The 17,731-nt window shown below is 40.1% G+C and overlaps 3 protein-coding genes and 1 pseudogene across 4 annotated transcripts in view; 1 reads left to right on the top strand and 3 right to left on the bottom strand.

Moving 5' to 3' along the window:
- LOC104778406 (protein neprosin) overlaps positions 1–17,731 on the bottom strand; it is a 648,080-nt gene that overhangs the window by 415,442 nt on the left and 214,907 nt on the right. The window lies entirely within an intron of this gene.
- On the bottom strand, positions 1,855–5,665 carry LOC104778477 (elongation factor 2). Of its 2 annotated transcripts, none has more exons than XM_087508960.1 (4): positions 5,363–5,665; positions 4,816–4,852; positions 4,633–4,720; positions 1,855–4,512 (listed from the first exon to the last, which is right to left on the bottom strand). In XM_087508960.1, the coding sequence occupies exons 2-4, from the start codon at positions 4,816–4,818 to the stop codon at positions 2,072–2,074; spliced, it is 2,532 nt and encodes an 843-aa protein (XP_087365086.1). In that variant the 5' UTR covers positions 4,819–4,852; positions 5,363–5,665; the 3' UTR covers positions 1,855–2,071. The 2 variants fall into 2 exon arrangements, with proteins under 2 accessions (XP_087365086.1, XP_087365087.1); XM_087508961.1 differs by having other exon boundaries at positions 5,309–5,460.
- On the bottom strand, positions 6,751–10,698 carry LOC104778476 (elongation factor 2). Its single transcript, XM_010502935.3, has 4 exons — positions 10,380–10,698; positions 9,661–9,696; positions 9,478–9,565; positions 6,751–9,353 (listed from the first exon to the last, which is right to left on the bottom strand). Exons 2-4 carry the CDS (start codon positions 9,661–9,663, stop codon positions 6,913–6,915), a joined length of 2,532 nt encoding a protein of 843 aa, XP_010501237.2. The 5' UTR covers positions 9,664–9,696; positions 10,380–10,698; the 3' UTR covers positions 6,751–6,912.
- On the top strand, positions 12,595–13,629 carry LOC147947926 (uncharacterized; annotated as a pseudogene).

Here is a 17,731-nt window from a genome sequence, read left to right on the forward strand (position 1 = left end):
ATTACGAGTTGCAAAGCTTCAGAAATTTAGATTGTTTCTCGGTTAGAACTTACAACAAGATGCATACATGTTTTCGTTCAACTACAAGTACAAACATAAATAAAAGAAAAGGCACACCACAATTAATAGCATCTGCTTTGCGTGATGATTATACATGTAAGCCTAAGACTCTTGTTCCCAAAGATCTCATACCATTGGTTCAATCAAGAGTTGATGTTAAAGTGTGATATCCCACCGCATGGAGAGGGAAAAAGGAGGCTGACAGTGATGTTCGCGGTAGTCTTGAGGAAAATTACAAAAATTGCATTCCTATTTGTACATGTTAGCTATTGCGAATCCAAGAACTCTTTCATATGTGGAATTGAATGAAAAGAAGATATTTCAGTACTTATTCTTTGCATTAGGAGCTTGCATTGAGGCTTTTTTTGCTATGAGAAAAGTGATTATTGTGGATGGAACTCACCTTAAGACTGCACAATGTGAAGTTCTCATTGTTGCTTAAGCTCAAGATCCTGATCATCACCATTATTAGGACTGGGCAAAATAACCGATAACCAAATAACCGATCGAACGAACCAAAAAAACCAAACCAAAACTGAACCAAAGTTCCTCAAATAACCAAATGGTTAGTAAAAATTTATATCCAAACTAACCGAAACCGAACCGAACCGAACCAAACCGAACCGACAATTAAACGGTTAACCGAAATATCCGAAAACTTAGAAGATACCAAATATTATATACTTAATATTATGCAAAACTATAAAATAAACTTAAAATATTAATTATTTCTAGATTCAAAACAATTAAATATTTTAAATAATCAATATATTTAAATGTTATTATTTTGTAAAATTAAATACTATTTTGTAAAATTGAATCAATATTTTCCCCTTGTTTGTATTTTTGTTATTGTATATTTGGTTAATTTTGGTTATATTCTGTTAGTTTGGGTTATATTAGGTTTATTTGGTTAATTTCAGTATAATTTATGTTAGTTATGATTACCTTTTTAACTAAGCGAACTAAAACCGAACCGAAATTTCTAAAATATCCAAATGATTACTATATTACTATATTCAAAATAACCAAAACCGAATACAACCGAACCGAAACCGAATGCCCAGACCTAACCATTATCCTATTGCTTTTGGTGTAGTTAAATGCACCAGATGTCCGTACACGCCATAACCAGAGCAAATGTTGCTCAAGCCCTCCAAAGGACACGAAGTATCTCTCTCCATTAACCTGCACCGTACCCTTCAAAGGCTTCTGTAAATCCACTTTCACAAATCCGTGCGAACCGTGCTCTCTCAAAATGTAGTGTGGTAAGATCAACCCGAATAGGCTACCCCAACCCCTTGTGATAAAAGTTCACTAGCATATTAGACAGTTGAACCCAAACAAGCGTCGTAGTGATTTGATCCCTCATTAGGTCAAATTCGGACGACCATGCTTGCACCAAAAGATAACTATCAATGCCGCCAAATACTTATCCTCCTATAAACGGACCATAAAGAACTGTCTCCTTGGTTACCACGGAATACTTTTCCACTCGAGTCACGAAATCAAATCTGGTTACCACGGTCGATCCTTTTAGATTTCGGGTACAATTTCTATTGTATGAATTCTAGACATAATTAGGGGATCAGCTTCTAATTACTGTCCTCAAATTCATATACGCGTAAACTAATGTATTGAATATATGTGACAATAATACAGTCACTGAAACAACACCATCTCAATCTATAATCATACCAGCTTTTAAAGGAACCTAACAAAGCCTATAACGTATGAACCTTTAAACTAAATAAAAAAAAAATTATGCATAAATCATCCGATGAGACGAGAATATAACAAAAGAGCAAAACAAAATCAACACAATGATATTTGCGAACACAATAACAAAGTTCTCAACAAGAAAAAGTAGAACATTGAGGGGATGGCGAGAGAAAAGTCTTCACAATCCATCATTTCAAAAGAGAGTAGTCTCATAAAACACGACAAAAATAAGGATAAGAGAGAGTTGTGACCATACTGAAAGAGGCAGCTAAGTCTTTGGTGAAGCTTCTTAAAGCTTGTCTTCGAAATCAGATAGTGGAGTCATCTGTTCCTTCAAACCCTTCCTCTTCCTGATTTCAGCCACCAGAACTGAAGCCTGAGTTCCTGCATCAAGAGGGTCAGAAGGCATCATCTCCCAATGATCAAACACAGACTGCGGGAATGCCTGTCCTGAGGTTGCTGCCCTTAGCTGAGCCGAGAATCCAAACGACTCCACAACTGGCAGGTACGCCTTGATGTTATACAACGGTGTTCCTGGCCTCTGCATCTCCTCAAAGACGTGTCCTCTCTTCTGATTCAGCACACTGTAGATTCCTCCGAGAGCTCCCTCTGGTGCCTGGATCTCAACCATGTATACAGGCTCCAAAAGTCTAGGTTTGGCTGTGATCTGGGATGCGTATATGACCCTTCTGGCTGTTGGGATAACCTGACCACCTCCTCTGTGGATGGCATCAGAGTGAAGCACCACATCACAAACCTCGAAACAGATGCCTCTCATGTTCTCTTCAGCAAGAGGACCTTCCTTGGACGCCCACTGGAAACCAGCCACCACTGAGTCCTTGATTTCATTAAGGTACTGAACTCCCTTACACATATCAACCACCATGTTAGGCCCTGTGGTTTCAGGTCCAAACGCCCAGATTTTCTTTGCAAGATCCTTGTCCCATCCAAACTCCTCTGCCAAGATCTTGGATCTGATTTTAGGGTCATCCCTTGGACCAATACGTCCATCATCAATAGCCTCAGCTAGACCTTCCTCCATAGGTCTTGCTTCCATGTACAGCCGGTTATGCTTGTTAGGAGACTTGCTCATTACAGTGCGTGAAGATCTATCGCATACCGTCTCACGGAAAGAGACCACAGGGTCTGACTTGATAATTTCAGCACCACCCATGAAATCATCCTGCAGATCCTTCAAACAAATCTCAAGATGGAGTTCTCCTGCACCAGCAACGATGTGCTCACCTGATTCTTCCATTGTGCACACAACCATAGGATCAGACTTGGACAGCCTCTTGAGACCCTCAACAAGCTTGGGAAGATCAGATGCAACCTTACACTGAACAGCAACACGAACAACAGGAGACACAGAAAACTTCATGGCACGAATGGGGTGAGCATCAACTTCTTTCTCATTGGTCAAGGTAGCATTCTTGGTGATGAACTGATCAAGACCAACCATAGCAACAGTGTTTCCACAAGGAACATCCTCCACAGTCTCTTGCCTCTTACCCATCCAAATAACAGTCCTCTGAACACTCTTAACGTACAGATCCTTCTTCTCACCAGGGACAAAGTTGGGACCCATGATTCTGACCTTCATACCAGTAGAAACCTTACCAGCAAAGACACGACCAAAGGCAAAGAACCTACCCTTGTCAGAGGCAGGAATCATCTTAGAAACGTACAGCATGAGAGGACCATTAGGGTCACAGTTCCTGATGGCATTAGCATACTTGTCATCAAGGGGACCTTCATACAGATTCTCAACACGGTACCTCTGGGCAGTGTGGGGAGATGGCAAATGAAAAATCATCATCTCAAGTAGTGCAGTACTGGCAGGGAGCCACGTCTGCATAACACGCTTCATCAAAGGTTTAGCCAACAGTTCCTTCTCATCATTCTTCATCTGGACACCAAGCTTGGCCAACATAGGCCATAACTTGTCCTTCTGGTCATTCATGCAAGTAGCAATGATTTGCTTGATGGGTTCATAGCAGAACTGCACAAACCCACGCTTGCAGGTCGCGGAACCAGTGTTTTTGCCAGTCCATTTCCTGGTAGCAGGGTCAAAGAAATTTTCACCCCAGAGTCTCTCCATCATCTTAGACTCATCAACACCGAACTTGGAAGCATACATCTTGGCGAAGTTGGTCAGAGTAAACGCCCAACCGTGGAGACCAGCAGAAAACGCAACAGTACCCTTCTCTGGATACACCTGAACATCACCAAGGAGAGGATCCTCGTATGTAGCCATGATGACGTTTGCATTCTCAATGACCCTCGAGAAAGTCTGGTAAGCCTCCTCACCATCAACTTGAAGCTCAAGGAAACACCTGTCCATCTTGTTGACAGTCAAGACGGGTCGAATCCTCTCACCAAGAGCCTGACGTAAGACAGTCTCAGTCTGAACGCAGACACCCTCAATGCAGTCGACCACGACAAGAGCACCATCAGTGATACGGAGAGCAGCAGTAACCTCAGAAGAAAAGTCAACGTGCCCAGGTGAATCGATAAGGTTGATGAGGTATTCGTTGCCGTCTCTGGCTCCAGTGAAACTCTTCAAGGACTCGTCAGTCATCTCGTAGTAGAGAGAAATACCAGTGGACTTGATAGTGATACCACGTTCTGCCTCATCAGCTCTGGTATCAGTCATACGAACATCACCAGCAACCTCTTGGGCAATGATACCAGCAGCAGCGACCAAGGAATCAGTGAGAGTGGATTTCCCTGTTGATCAAATAAACAAGAGGTAGTATTTAATTTTCAAAACAGATTAGAGCTCAATATATAAAGAATGAACAATTAATAAACAGATTACGATAATCAAAAAGAAGGAGAGGATTATACCGTGGTCAACATGGGCAATAACGGACATATTACGGATGTTGTGTTTATAGTCCATAATCCTCCGAAGCTCCTCAGATGTAAACTTCACCTGCAAGTGTATAAAAAAAAAAGTGTTAAGCTAAAATCCCAATAGCAAGTACTAATGTAAAGAGATATATAACAAATAAGAAACAGAAGTCTTACCATTTTGTCAAACTTATAACTGTCACCTAGAAAATCTCTGCAATATCACAAGAGAAACAAACATACAAAAAATGAATTAGCAATTGAATCATCTCGTATTGAAACATCTCTCGTACCAATTCGGGAAACTTTAGCTTGAGAAATTGAAAACATGTTAATGTATACAGATTCCATCTTATAACAAATGATAACGCTTGCAACAAACACAAATCATACAAGCAAGTAAATTATGATTCAAGAAAGAAGGATACGGAATTCGTTTGGAAAAAAAACACACCAGATTTGGAAAACGTTTGTTCTCTCTATTCATCAGAGTTTCATCTACAAAAAAAGATCTTCCAAACCAGATCGAAGAAAAGATAAAAACGAATGGTACATAACAACAGACCTCTATCAAAACAAACAAGACTCAGAGATGAATCAAAGCGATATTAACAAAGATCAACAGCAAGACTCGGTCATCAAAAACGAACACAAAGCAAACATCATCAACCTGGAAATCGAATCGATGAAACAACGAAGGAAAAAGATCGATGCGGAGACCAACCTTATGGACAACGAGAGCCAGATAGAGAGAGAGAGTGAGAAGAGAGGTGCAAGGAGGCGTTGTTAAGCAGCCAAAAGCTTCCTATATCAGTAACCAACGAGATGCGATGAGTATATGCTCTTTTCTCGTTTAGGGTTTTCAGCTTCACTCACCTTTTAATGGGCCTTCTAGCATCAGGCCCAATCAATCTTTACAAGCCCATAATGGTTCGAGATTGCAACCATAAAAAAAAGAGGTTTAACAAATTTGGAATCAGTCTCGGACCCTCTAATACTTGTGACTAAATTGGTCGGTCATGTAAACAAGTTGGTGTTTGTCTGTTTGTTTGTTTGTTTTGGTTTCAACGCCCGCCAGTGACAAGTCATTCTCATTTACTGGTTGCTGGCTATAGGAAATTCACAATTTGTAATATGTACCTGGCTTGTCTAAAGAACTCTTTCCCATCAATCCGCGGATGGCGAGCTGTATAAGAGATAGTTTGTGATTTTGTGAGGATGAGAACAATCACATTGATGTAAAATCAGACAACATTATTGTAAATGCTGAAGTTTTTTTTTTTTTTTTTTTTTTATTATTATTATTATTTTTTTTGTAAATGCTGAAATTGTAAAAACCTGAAACAGAATGTGAGCGAGGAGGAGAGTTTGGCACTGAAGATTGCTGGCTTGCTGAAGACCACAGCCGTATATCATAATGTGAAGATGTTGGAGATGCGGCACCAGAGAATAGCTTTGGCGATGAAGCGGCAGAGTAGCTTCTCGGAGACGCAGCAGTAGATATCATCTTCGGTGTTCCGCTTGGCGTAAACGCAGGAGAGAACTGGGGTGTCAAAGGCAGTCTTTGCCTGGCTTCACTGAAACCTGTTTCATGAAGCATTACACACATACATACATCCAAACACACAACTTATAACCTTTATAACTTTCACAATTTCAAAAAGTCATTGCCTTTGTTCAAACATTCATGTTATCATCATTAGCTGTGAATTAATTTCAAGTAAACAAGCTCCAACGTCATTCATTAGCACTGATTTCAATTGACCATTTCTAAGTTCAAATAGAATGATTGAATGAATAAGAAAAAAGAACCTTATTGAAGTCGTGTAATTTCAAATAACAAGCCGCGCGGTTGCTGTGAAGAGCCTCCTTGTACTTGCCGTTTCTGTATAGCTGATGCCCTTTCTCCACCTTACTTGTAGCCGTCGCCGTCACCACCGATGCATATTCCGTCGGTAGATTTAATAAACTGCCGGCAAGAGAGATTCCAGAAAGAGAGAGGGAGAGAGAGAAAGAGATCCAGAGAGGAAGAAGGAGCAATCATTAGGAGCAAAGTGAAGCGTAATAATAATAATATATGAATCTCCTTCTTCTTCGTTGATTCGAATTCAATGGCAAATTGTATCCGATTAATAATAATAATAATTTTTTCCTTGTAGTATTTAAAATAATCTGTCTTAACTTTTCTCTCATCTCACCACCTAAAGCATCCACTACAAAAATAAGATAAAGAAGTAACCATAGCGAAAGAGAGCTAAAAGTTTTGGTGAAAGCTTAAAGCTTGTCTTCGAAATCAGAGAGTGGAGTCATCTGTTCCTTCAAACCCTTCCTCTTCCTGGTATCAGCCACAAGCACTGAGGCCTGAGTTCCTGGCTCAAGAGGGTCAGACGACATCATTTCCCAATGATCAAAAACACACTGCGGGAACGCCTGTCCTGAGGTTGCTGCCCTAAGCTGAGCCGAGAATCCAAACGACTCCACAACAGGCAGGTACGCCTTGATGTTGTACAGTGGTGTCCCTGGCCTCTGCATCTCCTCAAAGACGTGTCCTCTCTTCTGATTCAGCACGCTGTAGATTCCTCCAAGAGCTCCCTCTGGTGCCTGGATCTCAACCATGTATACAGGCTCCAAAAGTCGGGGCTTGGCAGTGAGCTGGGAAGCGTATATGACTCTTCTGGCTGTTGGGATGACCTGACCACCTCCTCTGTGGATCGCATCAGAGTGAAGAACCACATCACAAACCTCAAAACAGATGCCTCTCATGTTCTCTTCGCAAAGAGGACCTTCCTTGGAAGCCCACTGGAAACCAGCCACCACTGAGTCCTTGATTTCATTAAGGTACTGAACTCCCTTACACATATCAACCACCATGTTAGGCCCTGTGGTTTCAGGTCCAAACGCCCAGATTTTCTTTGCAAGATCCTTGTCCCATCCAAACTCCTCCGCCAAGATCTTGGACCTGGTCTTAGGGTCATCCCTTGGACCAATACGTCCCTCATCAATTGCCTCAGCTAGACCTTCCTCCATGGGTCTCGCTTCCATGTACAGACGGTTGTGCTTGTTAGGAGACTTACTCATTACAGTGCGTGAAGATCTATCACATACTGTCTCACGGAAAGAGACCACAGGGTCTGACTTAATAATTTCAGCACCACCCATGAAATCATCCTGGAGATCCTTTAAACAAATCTCAATATGGAGTTCTCCTGCACCAGCGACAATGTGCTGCCCTGACTCTTCCATTGAGCACACAACCATAGGATCAGACTTGGCCAGCCTCTTGAGACCCTCAACAAGCTTAGGAAGATCAGATGCAACCTTACACTGAACAGCGACACGAACAACAGGAGACACAGAAAACTTCATGGCGCGAATGGGATGAGCATCAACTTCACTCTCATTGGTCAATGTAGCATTCTTTGTGATGAACTGATCCAGCCCAACCATAGCAACAGTGTTACCACAAGGAACATCGTCCACAGTCTCTTGCCTCTTACCCATCCAAATAACAGTCCTCTGAACACTCTTAACATACAGATCCTTCTTCTCACCAGGAACAAAGTTGGGACCCATGATTCTGACCTTCATACCAGTAGCAACCCTACCAGCAAAGACACGACCAAAGGCAAAGAACCTACCCTTGTCAGAAGCAGGAATCATCTTAGACACGTACAGCATGAGAGGACCATTGGGGTCACAGTTCCTGATGGCATTTGCATACTTATCATCAAGGGGACCTTCATACAGATTCTCAACACGGTACCTCTGGGCAGTGTGGGGAGATGGCAAATGAAAGATCATCATCTCAAGTAGTGCAGTACTTGCCGGGAGCCACGTCTGCATAACACGCTTCATCAAAGGCTTAGCCAACAGTTCCTTCTCATCGTTCTTCATCTGGACACCAAGCTTCGCCAACATAGGCCAAAGCTTGTCCTTCTGGTCATTCATGCAAGTGGCAATGATTTGCTTGATGGGTTCATAGCAGAACTGAACAAACCCTCGCTTGCAGGTCGCGGTACCAGTGTTTTTGCTAGTCCATTTCCTGGTGGCAGGGTCAAAGAAATTCTCACCCCAGAGTCTCTCCATCATCTTAGATTCATCAACACCGAACTTGGAAGCATACATCTTGGCAAAGTTGGTAAGTGTAAACGCCCAACCATGGAGACCAGCAGAAAACGCCACAGTACCCTTCTCAGGATAAACTTGAACATCACCAAGGAGAGGATCCTCATATGTAGCCATAATGACATTAGCATTCTCAATGACCCTCGAGAAAGTCTGGTAAGCCTCCTCACCATCAACCTGAAGCTCAAGGAAACATCTGTCCATTTTGTTGACAGTCAAGACAGGTCGAATCCTCTCACCAAGAGCCTGACGTAGAACAGTCTCAGTCTGAACACACACACCCTCAATGCAGTCGACCACGACAAGAGCACCATCAGTGATACGGAGAGCAGCAGTAACCTCAGAAGAAAAGTCAACGTGCCCAGGTGAATCGATAAGGTTGATGAGGTATTCGTTTCCGTCCCTGGCTCCAGTGAAACTCTTCAAAGAAGCATCAGTCATCTCGTAGTAGAGAGAAATACCAGTGGACTTGATGGTGATACCACGTTCTGCCTCATCAGCTCTGGTATCAGTCATACGAACATCACCAGCAACCTCTTGGGCAATGATACCAGCAGCAGCAACCAAGGAATCAGTGAGAGTGGATTTCCCTGTTGAAATAGAAAAAAGAGATAGATTAATCTGAAAACAGTTATAAACTGTGAACAAAGACTGAAAAATATGACTAGAGATTCAGGTTAAACAATCTCCAAAGAGAGGTGAATAATAATATACCGTGGTCAACATGAGCAATAACGGACATATTACGGATGTTGTGTTTGTAGTCCATAATCCGTCGGAGCTCATCAGCTGTGAACTTCACCTGCAAGTGTATATAACAAAGGTCTTTATTGAAGCATGAATCCTTATAGTATAAAATGCCTAGCGATGATATAAGAACCAAAACAAAAGTATTACCATTTTGTAAAACTTTTGTTGTCACCTCCAAAATCTCTGCAATATCAAAGAAAAAGTAAGGATTAGCAATTGAATTAGATTGACTGAGATATTTCATTACAAATCAGACAATAAGTAGGGAAACTTTAGCTTATATCACGCTTTTGCAACAAAACAAATAAAAATCATACAGAAATGAAGATACATATAAACAAGTGAAGACTATGATAATTTTTCGTAAATTATTCTCAAGAACAAAGGATCTGGATATTACTTAGTGACAGAACAACAAAAACTGAAAATTTTCAGATTATCATTTAGCAAACCAGATCGAGAGGTAAAAAATCAAACGATGCATAACAACAGACTTATCAAAACAAGCAACTATCGGAGATGAATCATAGGTTTTGGTGAGACAATCAAAGGATATTAGCACAGATCTGCAGCAAGTAAGTCTCTGTCATCTAAACATCAAAACGGTATCATCTACCAAACCAGATCGAGTTGTAAAAATTAGAACCATGCATGACAACAGACTTATCAAAACAAGCAACTACCGGAGATGAATCAAAGGTTTTGGTTAAACAATCAAACGACATCTCCAGCAAGACTCAGTAGTCATCTAAACACCAAAACGGAACAAAATTGCTAAAACTAATCAAGACAAACACAAAAGCAAACATCTACATGGAAATCGAATCATCGGTACGAAACAACGAAGAATCGATGCGGCGACTAACCTTAATGGAGAAAGATGAAGATTAGTGAGTGAGAGAGAGAGAGAGAGAAGAGAGGTGCAAAGCAGCCAAAAGCTTCTTTTTAAATAGTAATAACCAAAACGAGAGGCGATGAGTATAATGTATATGCTCTTTTCTCTCTCAATTAGGGTTTTCGCACTTATGGGCCTTATTGGGGCAATACGTATCGGCCTAAATTAATCTTTATGAGCCCAATATTTGAGATTGCAACCCATATGCATATACTGATGATGGTGATGCATCGATTTGTTCACACACTCTCAAACCGTTTTCTGAAAGTTGAAAATCCCACCCCGAGAGTGTGTTCAGCTAAAGCAAGAATATTCAATTTAAAATTTAGCATTATCCGTATTCTGTATATGATATTTGATATCCGAGCCATTAACCATTATAAATTTTAGCACTATTCGTATCTATTTTATCTGCTATTTCACTATGCATATTTGTATCCTTTTGCCGCATATCTGGTTTTCCCAAACTTATAAATGATTTATCAATTTGTTTTGTCTTCATACTCTTAAAATGTTTTCTGAAAGTTCCCAAGTTTTTTTTTACCTTTTTACTGTTAATAAAAGTTGACAAAATATTATGGCTGCAAATGGATGTACTCTTCAACCTAGTTGAATAGGTTGAATGCATATTTCAACTTTGTTCAGCCAAAAAATCACCATTTGAGATAAATATCATTTCAACCCAAATTTATTGGGTCCATGGAGCAGAAAAATAACACTTTTTGACTGAAAATTGTTCAATCTCAAAACAGGAGATGAAGGGAATGAATGAGATGGAAACATAATTTAAGTTAATTGTGTTGTAAAACACATGATGTGTGGATTTCAATAACCGGCCCATACACGGTCAATACACGGCCCATGTGCGTCCTAGAGTTTACGGCCCATGGCCGAAGGCCCATCGACAACCTCCTTTATACTTAGTCGGTTCAGTGTTTCCTAAAGTGTTAAGGGTTTGTCCTTCACTATATATATGTATGATTATCGAACCTAATGAATAATAAGAACAAGAGAAAACCTCCTTCGATTTTTCTAGTTTACAACACGTTATCAGCACGAGTTTGCCCTAAAACTCCAATTGAGAAAAACCCTAATAAACCCTAAAACCGCCGCCGCTCAAAACCCTTGTTCGTCTAAGCTCGGCGATCGGTTCCTGTCCGTGATCCGTCCGAGTTCGTCGTCGGCTACCGTTCGTGACCAGATTCTCGTCCGCAACCAGTCCGAGTTCGTGGTCCGAATTTGTCCGGGGTGAGTTCTGTTCGGAGCAGCAGTTCGAGTTCGTGATCGGTTCTTCCTCCTACCTAGGCCGAGGTTCATGATCGAGAGAATAGTAAAACCGAGGTCTTTAGCTCCCGGTTCATATCCAGCCAACCCCAAAAGGTGTTAAGGTAAACGATCAATCCTTATAAGAACACATATACCGAATCTAAACTTAAACCCTATAAGAACCCTAAAATCTACAAGTAAACAACCAACAAACAAATCCCTAAGCTCTGATTTCCTAAAACCCTAAAAATCCTAAAACTTTAAAATTCGGTTGATTGAGGTTTAGGATTGCTTAGATTGATTGCAATTGAACTGATCATGATATGTTTAAAATCTGGTTGATTATTGTTTGTTTACTTGTTGCATGAGAACCTTAGAACTAGAAACCTAAAACCAAAATTCATAGAAAAATATTAATATGTTTGTTCTATGGATTAAATCCGATTAAGATTGCTTGTTTAAAATCAAACCCTAAAACTAAGAAATTAAAATCGGAATTATTATGTGTTTGCATGAAAAAAGTTAAAACACTAAATTAGGATAAACCCTAAATTAATTCTAGACATTATCCTAAAATCCTAGAAAAAAATTTCCTAAAATTTGTCTTTGCCCTAATCTAGAAAAAGGAAATTTAAGAAAAAGGAAAATTTAGTAAAAAGGAAATCATTGCATGCTAGATTAAAATTGTTTTCTAGGATTGTTGTTTCATTCATATTGATCCACGAAAATTATGAGATAAAACAAGACATAAACCAGGAAAATTTGAGTATCAATAAGCATGACATGGTTCGGTCTTAAATACCGCATGGCCTTAAGTGATTGGCATGGTTCGGTCTCAAATATCGCATGTCCTAAAATTGTTGCATGGTTCGGTCTTAAATACCGCATGCTAATAAACGGATGCATGTTATGTTTTGTAGATGGCAAAGCTCAACAACCTCTCCTATGCTGCCCTTAATGTTTCTGGAGATAATTACTTGCAATGGGCATTGGACACAAGGATCAATCTGAGATCAAAGGATCTTTGCGAGTGCATATAGGATGGTAATGACTGTTCTGAACAGAACAAGTATAAGGCAATAATGCACATTCGCCATCACCTTGCTGAGAGTCTCAAAAACCAGTACCTCACTATTGAAGATCCTCTTGACCTTTGGACAGCATTGAAAAACAGATACGGACACCAAAAGACGGTGCTCCTACCAAAGGCTCAATTCGATTGGAAAAACTTAAGGATCCAGGACTTCAAATCCGTGGATAAGTATAACTCAGAGCTATTTAAGATAGTCTCAATCCTAAAGTTATGTGGTACCGAGGTGACTGAGGAGGACTTGCTAGAGAAGACATTTTCTACCTTTCACTCCAATAACGTACTGCTTCAACAACAGTATCGTGAAAAGGGGTTTAAGACGTTTGCAAGCCTCATCTCTTGTTTGTTGCTTGCTGAGCAGAACAATGAGCTATTGATGATGAATAGTGCTTTGAGACCTTCGGGTACAGCTCCATTACCGGAAGCTCACAAAGTTGATATGGCAAAGAAAAATCCCAAATAGCCAAGGAAGCCGAAAGAGACTAACTATGTCCATAGGGACAAGTTTGGTCGTGGCCGTGGGAGAAGTGGACGTGGTGGTCCTGGTCGTGGTAGTTACCAAGGACACAATTTTGGTGGTCAAGGCCGTGGAAACCGATTCGGCTTCGGCCGTGGTCGGGGGAGAGGCCGCGGTACATTTAAACCGCAACATAAGACCAAGTCCACTTGCCATAGATGTGGTATGGAGAACCACTGGATAAAAACATGCAGAACTCCTAAGCACCTTGTTGATCTCTATCAAGAGAATTTGAAAAAGGATCCAGAAGCTAACTTGGTTCATCTCGATGGTGAAGGGGAGTTCGACCATGAGAAGGATGACCTATTGGATTATGAAACCTCTGATTGTTTAAGAGAGGATAATTAAACTCAAATGTGGTCTTGATTTAGTTTTATCTTTTATGCTTTGCATTTGATTGGATTATTTGTTTTGGATAATTATTTTGGTTTAAATTGAATTATTTCCTTCATTATATTTCTCTATGTTTTAAAACATAAATTCTTGTCCATTATTAGAAATGGCTGAGGACAAGAATGTACTTGTGGTTGATAGTGGATCAAGCCACACGATTTTGAAGGATAAGAGATATGTTGTTAATCTCATAATGAAAAATGCCAATATTAGTACAATTGCGGGTATAACAAGCTTGATAGAAGGCTACGGCCAAGCTCATATTTTATTACCTAATGGCACACATCTTGAGATAAGTGATGCCCTATATTCACCCAGCTCTAAGAGAAGCTTATTGAGCTTTAAAGACATTCGTTTGAATGGTCTACATGTTGAAACTAAGGGTGAAGGAAACCAAGAGTTCCTATATATTACTGAAATCACCCAAGGACATAAGAAAGTCCTAGAATCTATACCCACACTAGCCACTGGTCTCTACCATGCTAAGAATAATATGATAGAAGCTAATTTGGCAATGAACAAGATGTTCAATGAACAATTCACTTTATGGCATGACCGGCTTGGCCATCCGGGTTCTAACATGATGCGTAAACTTATAATGAATTCAAATGGGCACATTCTTAAAGAGACAAAAGTTATCCCTAAACATCTCACGTGTGTAGCATGTGCACAAGGGAAACTTATTATAAGGTCATCACCAGTAAAAGTCGTTAAAAAGACTTTAAATTTTCTGGAAAGGATAAAAGGAGATATATGTGGACCAATACACCCACCTTGTGGGACATTTAGATATTTTATGGTCATGATAGTTGCATCGACCAGATGGTCGCATGTTTGTTTATTGTCAACTAGAAACCTTGCGTTTGCTAGATTGTTGACCCAAATTATACGTCTGCGAGCCCACTTTCCAGATTTTCCACTTAAGACTATACGTCTAGATAATGCTGGTTAATTTACATCCCAAGCATTTAATGAATATTGTATGTCCATGGGGATGAGTGTGGAACATCCTGTGGCACTTGTCCATACACAAAATGGATTAGCTGAATCCTACATTAAACGTATTCAATTGATTGCTCGACCATTGCTTATGAGGTCGAAGCTTCCTGTGTCGGCTTGGGGACACACAATATTACATGCAGCTGAATTAATACGCATCAGGCCATCTAGCGAACATAAGTATTCACCATCCCAATTATTAACGGGTCATGAGCCAGACATATCCCATCTAAGAACTTTCGGGTGTGCCGTTTATGTACCGATTGCTCCACCACAGAGAACTAAGATGGGACCTCAGAGGAGGATGGGAATATATGTTGGATATGATTCTCCCACCATTATTAAGTATCTTGAGCCAACGACGGGTGATTTATTTAAGGCCAGATACGCGGATTGTCAGTTTGCTGAATCCGAATTTCCTATTAGGTTCCAAAGAGAAGAACCCTCAGAAATCTAAGAAAAGTGCAAATCAAACCGAGGTTAAGGAAATTATAGACATGGCCACGGCAAATCTTAAGGCACCGAATGAGGTTTGGGACGTTGAACCTCAAGGTCCTGAAGGTATTGATAATAATGAGATCTTAATCAATTATATCATGTCTGGAATACAATGGAACCGTAAGGATGTCGAATTGATGAAGTATTTGCATATAAGGTAGCACTTGAGATAAATGAGGATCATGAACCTACGTCTATATTAGAGTGCACTCAAAGTAAAGATTGGTTAAAATTGAAAGAATTCATTGACGTGGAGTTAAACTCTTTAAAGAAAAGGAATGTGTTTGGTCCGATCTTAAGGACACCATTCAATATAAAGCCAATAGGACATAAATGGGTCTTTGTAAGAAATAGAAATGAGAATAATGAAATCGTGAGATATAAGGCACGGCTTGTAGCACAAGGATTCTCTCAAAGACCATGAATAGATTATGTGGAGATATACTCCCCTGTGATGGATGCAACGACTTTTAGATATTTGGTAAGTCTGGCTATAAGAGAAAAACTGGATTTGCGGTTAATGGATGTTGTAACCGCATACTTATATGGTCCTCAGGATAATGAGATATATATGAGATTACCAGAGGGTATTGAGCTCAAAGATAAGAGCGGTTCTCGAGAACAATACTGCATAAGGCTAAACAAATCCCTTTATGGACTGAAACAAAGTGGGTGCATGTGGTACAATAGGTTAAGTGAGTACCTAGCCAAAGAGGGATATAAGAATGATCCCATCAGTCCATGTATATTTATAAAGAAGTTTGCAAACAAAGGGTTTGTCATAATAGCAGTATATGTGGATGATTTGAATATCCTAGGAACCTCTGGGGAAATCGCCCAAACAGTCGAATATCAAAAGAAAGAATTCAAGATGAAAGACCTAGGCAAGACTAAATTCTGTTTGGATTGCAACTTGAGTACATAAATGATGGAATCCTTGTGCATCAAATGGCATATACTGAAAAGGTACTCAAGAGGTTTAATATGGACCAAGCTCACCCATTGACTAGCCCGATTGTTGTGAGGATCCTTGATTTGAATAAAGATCCATTCGGTCCAAGGAAGGACGATGAAGAAGTTCTCGGTCCGGAAGTGCCATACCTCAGTGCTACAGGAGCGTTAATGTTCTTGGCTAGCCACACTAGACCAGATATATGTTTTGCCGTGAACCTCCTAGCTAGATTTAGCTCTTGTCTAACCCAAAGGCACTGGGACAGTATTAAGCATTTATTACGTTACCTACGAGGAATGTTGGATTTGGGTTTATATCATACTAACCATAACAAAGAAGGTTTAGTTGGTTTTGCTGATGCAGGTTACCTATCGGATCCGCATAATGCTAGGTCTCAAACCAGCTATGTGTTCACACACGGTGGTACAAGTATTTCATGGCGTTCTATGAAGCAAACCATTGGAGCCACTTCCTCTAATCATGCCGAAATCTTAGCAATTCATGAAGCCAGTCGTGAGTGTGTATGGTTGAGGTTGATGACTCAACATATCAGGACAGATTGTGGCATGGCCGACGATAAGGAGCCTACGGTTATCTATGAAGACAATACGGCCTGCATCGCACAACTCAAGGAAGGTTATATCAAGGGAGATCGGACAAAGCATATTCTACCCAAGTTCTTCTTCACACATGAACTACAAAAGGCCGGAGAAGTTCAAGTGGTACAAGTTCCATCTTGTGACAATTCAGTCGATCTCTTCACCAAGTCACTACCAACATCGACATTCAAGAAGCTCACGCACGAGATTGGAATGCAGAGACTTAAGGACTTCTAGGGATGCTTGGAAGAGGGGGAGTAATGTGTGTTGTACTCTTTTTCCTTAACTATGGTTTTGTCTCAATGGGTTTTCCTGGTAAGGTTTTAATGAGGCAGCACCCCCAAGCGCATTACAGAGATCATTCCTAGCACTTGTACGGTTATGTCATCCAAGGGGGAGTGTTGTAAAACACAGGATGTGTGGATTTCCATAACCGGCCCATACACGGTCCATACACGGCCTATGTGCGTCCTAGAGTTTACAGCCCATGGCCGAAGGCCCATCGGCAACCTCCTTTGTACTTAGTCGGTTTAGTGTTTCCTAAAGAGTTAAGGTTTTGTCCTTCACTATATATATGTATGATTATTGAACCTAATGAATAATAAGAACAAGAGAAAACCTCTTTCGATTTCTCTAGTTTACAACAAATTGTTAATTATATTTATTTAATTTTTATGTTTGAATTAATATTTTTGGCTTAAAAAAAGTTATTTAACAAAGCAATCGTGGAAATCTAGATAATCTAGGAAAATCAAATATTAAGAGTTAAAAAAAACTGTTTTCAAATATATTTGTAGTTTTTAATTAGAATATAAATTCAGATATTATTATAGATATATTAATAATATTAAATTTTGTTTTCAGCTATTCAACTTAATGATCACCATTTAACATGGATGATCAGATGCGATGCAAGGTGTTTCAATACCCTTATGATGTTGTAGGATAAATGATGTCAATCCATAAAGAGTGTGATATGTAAGCATTCAAGACATGATCAATGCATTCA

This window comes from Camelina sativa, chromosome 3 (assembly GCF_030686135.1).
Source record: "Camelina sativa cultivar CO46 ecotype springtype chromosome 3, ASM3068613v1".
NCBI classification, from domain to species: Eukaryota; Viridiplantae; Streptophyta; class Magnoliopsida; order Brassicales; family Brassicaceae; genus Camelina; species Camelina sativa.

Bases quoted from the DNA above. Each gene is read 5' to 3' on its own strand.
- LOC104778476 (XM_010502935.3), bottom strand. The intron at 9,354-9,477 runs GTATATTATTAT...CTATTTCAACAG, and splicing joins TATTGCTCATGTTGACCACG to GGAAATCCACTCTCACTGAT.
- LOC104778477 (XM_087508960.1), bottom strand. The intron at 4,513-4,632 runs GTATAATCCTCT...TTTGATCAACAG, and splicing joins TATTGCCCATGTTGACCACG to GGAAATCCACTCTCACTGAT.